This window comes from Oncorhynchus mykiss, chromosome 24 (genome assembly GCF_013265735.2).
Source record: "Oncorhynchus mykiss isolate Arlee chromosome 24, USDA_OmykA_1.1, whole genome shotgun sequence".
Taxonomy (NCBI): domain Eukaryota; kingdom Metazoa; phylum Chordata; class Actinopteri; order Salmoniformes; family Salmonidae; genus Oncorhynchus; species Oncorhynchus mykiss.
The window spans coordinates 30641122-30643996 of record NC_048588.1 but is presented as its reverse complement, the minus strand read 5'-3'; the positions used below and the strand labels follow the sequence as shown (position 1 = coordinate 30643996).

At 45.6% G+C, this 2875-nt stretch overlaps 1 protein-coding gene across 1 annotated transcript; it reads left to right on the top strand.

Annotated features, from left to right (window-relative positions):
• Positions 1 to 1427: 1427 nt before the first annotated feature.
• Positions 1428 to 2549, top strand: LOC110503468 (ATP-sensitive inward rectifier potassium channel 1-like). The gene has a single exon (XM_021581803.2). The coding sequence runs from the start codon at positions 1428 to 1430 to the stop codon at positions 2547 to 2549; it is 1122 nt and encodes a 373-aa protein (XP_021437478.1).
• The last annotated feature ends 326 nt before the right edge of the window (positions 2550 to 2875 follow it).

Genomic DNA, 2875 nt, shown 5'->3' with positions numbered 1-2875 from the left:
TTTCATGGTTCGGGCTAGGCTCCTTAATTCCAGTGAAGGGAAATCTTAATGCTACAGCATATAATGACATTCTAGATGATTATGTGCTTCCTAATTTGTTGTAACAGTTTGGGGAAGGCCCTTCCTGTTTCAGCATGACAATGGCCCCGACCACAAAGCAAGGTCCATACAGAAATGGTTTGTTGAGATCGGTGTGGAAGAACTTGGCTGGCCTGCACAGAGCCCTGACCTGAACCCCATTGAACACCTTTGGGATGAATTGGAACGCCGACTGCGAGCCAGGCCTAATCACCCAACATCCGTGCCCGACCTCACTAATGCTCTTGTGGCTGAATGGAAGTAAGTCCCTGCAGCAATGTTAAAACATCTAGTGGAAAGCCTTCCCAGAAGAGTGGAGGCTGTTATAGCAGCAAAGGGTGGGCCAACTCCCTATTAATGTCCATGATTTTGGAATGAGATGTTCAACGAGCAGGTGTCCACATACTTTTGGTCATGTTGTGTACAGTATATACCTCAGCCCACTTACCCACACACTTAAACCCTAATATTTATACAATCAAGTACCCATACACCCATATCCTGATGCTAAATGCACTATTTTTTACTCCGCCTATATTCTCCAAGACACCAACAGTAACCTATATCCACCTATTCGCTGCACATTCCAACCCTGTTATTTGCATATCTTAGTCCTGTGACCTTTGACCGGTCTACTGCTACATGCAAGCCATAATTGTTAGATCAATTGCTGTTCTTCTGCATTTCAGCCCCAATATTTATACAAACCAGGTCTTCACCTATACTTCAGCTCCAATTTACATACCAAAGTCTGCACCTGTTCTTGAACTCAATTAGCCAACTAAGCCAGGTCTACATGTGCCAAAGCCTAAATATCCATAAACTGTAAATCAGGTCTACCCCTCCACCTCAACTCCAGTAAACCAGGTCTAGCATTGTACTCAGCAAAACGCACATAAACCAGGTCTAGCATTGTGCAAGAGACACCAAACTAAACAAACCTATTGATATTAAATAGTTGTTAAGATATTATACCAATTCTCCCTAAAATAACAAAATAGTATTTTTACAGTCAAAATCACTGATTTAAACATAGTAAAAGGCTAATGGATAACGGTAAAATCATCTGGGTCTTAACTATGGCATGTGCCCAGGATTACAAAATGTAAGTGCATATAAAAATGTGCAAGTGATGCACAGCAACTGCTAGTAAGTAGAGAAATGTGGTTGGGGCAGGTATGTGAAGTCCTTCCATTGATCATAGACTGACTGAGGTGTTTGTGCTTGTGAGTTGTTTCATATAATGATATTTTGATGAAAATGAAGGTCAGTTTAACCCAATTAGTTAAAGTATGAACTATTTCACAAACATATTCTTATTATCTCTAACAGAAGACAGGACCTAGAAAATGATGTTTGGCATCAGGAAGCGCATCCAGGACCACCTGGTGGAGCGAAGAATCCGCCGAACCCGGCTGGTGACCAAATATGGCCAATGCAACATTGAATTTGGTAACGTGAAATGCGGCAACCAGTTTGCCTTCCTCGTGGACTTCTGGACGACCTTCGTGGAGTTCCGCTGGTGCTTTGTCCTCTTCTTCTTCACCGTCTCGTTCAACCTGAGCTGGTTCATCTTCGGACTACTGTGGTTCTGGATCGCCCGGAGCAACGGGGACCTGACCTGGCAGAACCCCCCAAAAGGCCACAAGTACTGTGTGGAAAACGTTTCCGATCTCATTACAGCATTCCTCTTCTCCATGGAGACCCAGACCAGCATTGGGTATGGTGTACGCGTCATCACCCCTCACTGTTCTGGTGCTGTAACCCTCATCATTACCCAGTTTCTCATAGGTTCCATCATCAACTGTTTCTTGTGTGGAATCATCCTGGCCAAGATCTCCATCCCTAAGAAAAGGGCCAAGACCATCACATTCAGTCAGACAGCTGTCATCTGTCCTAAGAAGGACTTCCTTTGCCTCATGATAAGAGTGGCCAACTTACGCAAGACCCTGATGATCGGGAGCCAGATTTATGGCAAGTTGTTGAGGACAACCATCAAACCCAATGGGGAGACAATCATCATGGATCAGGTGAACATTGAGTTCATGGTGGATGCTGGGAAGGACAACCTATTCTTTGTGTGCCCTCTCACACTCTACCATGTGATTGACAAGGCTAGCCCTTTTTTTGAGATGGCAGTGGACACACTCCATAAGCAGGAGTTTGAGCTGGTGGTCTTTCTGGACGGCACAGCCGAGACCACCAGCTCAGCCTGCCAGGTCAGGACCTCCTTCATCCCTCAGGAGATCATGTGGGGTTACAGCTTCCTGCCAATCATCTCCCGCAGTAAAGAGGGCAAGTACAGAGTGAACTTCTCCAACTTCTCCAAAGTGGTGCCCGTGGCCACTGCACATTGTTCCTACTGCTTCCACAACATGAAGGGACACCACCTCCACTCCATTAATGGAATCGACAACTGGGAATTTGAAGCAAATGATAACATAGAACAACCTAATATGACCAAGTTGTGAGCTTATGTGGCCTGAGGAATAGAAGACAGTTATAGGTTGTACACGCTTAGAAAAATGGATGCTAAATGGTTCTTCGGCTGTGCCCATAGAATAGCTATTTTTAGTTTAACATTGCAAAAATTACAAATCTGATTACAAATCCTTGTCTCATCGCGCACAAGCGACTCCTGTGGTGGGCCAGGCACAGTGCACGCCAACCAAGGTTGCACGGTGTTTCCTCCAACACATTGGTGTGGCTGACTTCTGGGTTGGATGCGCCCTGGGTTGGATGCGCCCGGTTGGATGCGCCCTGTGCGGCTTGGTTGGGTAGTGTTTCGGAGGACGCA

Excerpts from the sequence above, each read along its gene's own strand:
- LOC110503468 (XM_021581803.2), top strand. The coding sequence starts at position 1,428 with ATGATGTTTGGCATCAGGAAGCGCATCCAGGACCACCTGGTGGAGCGA.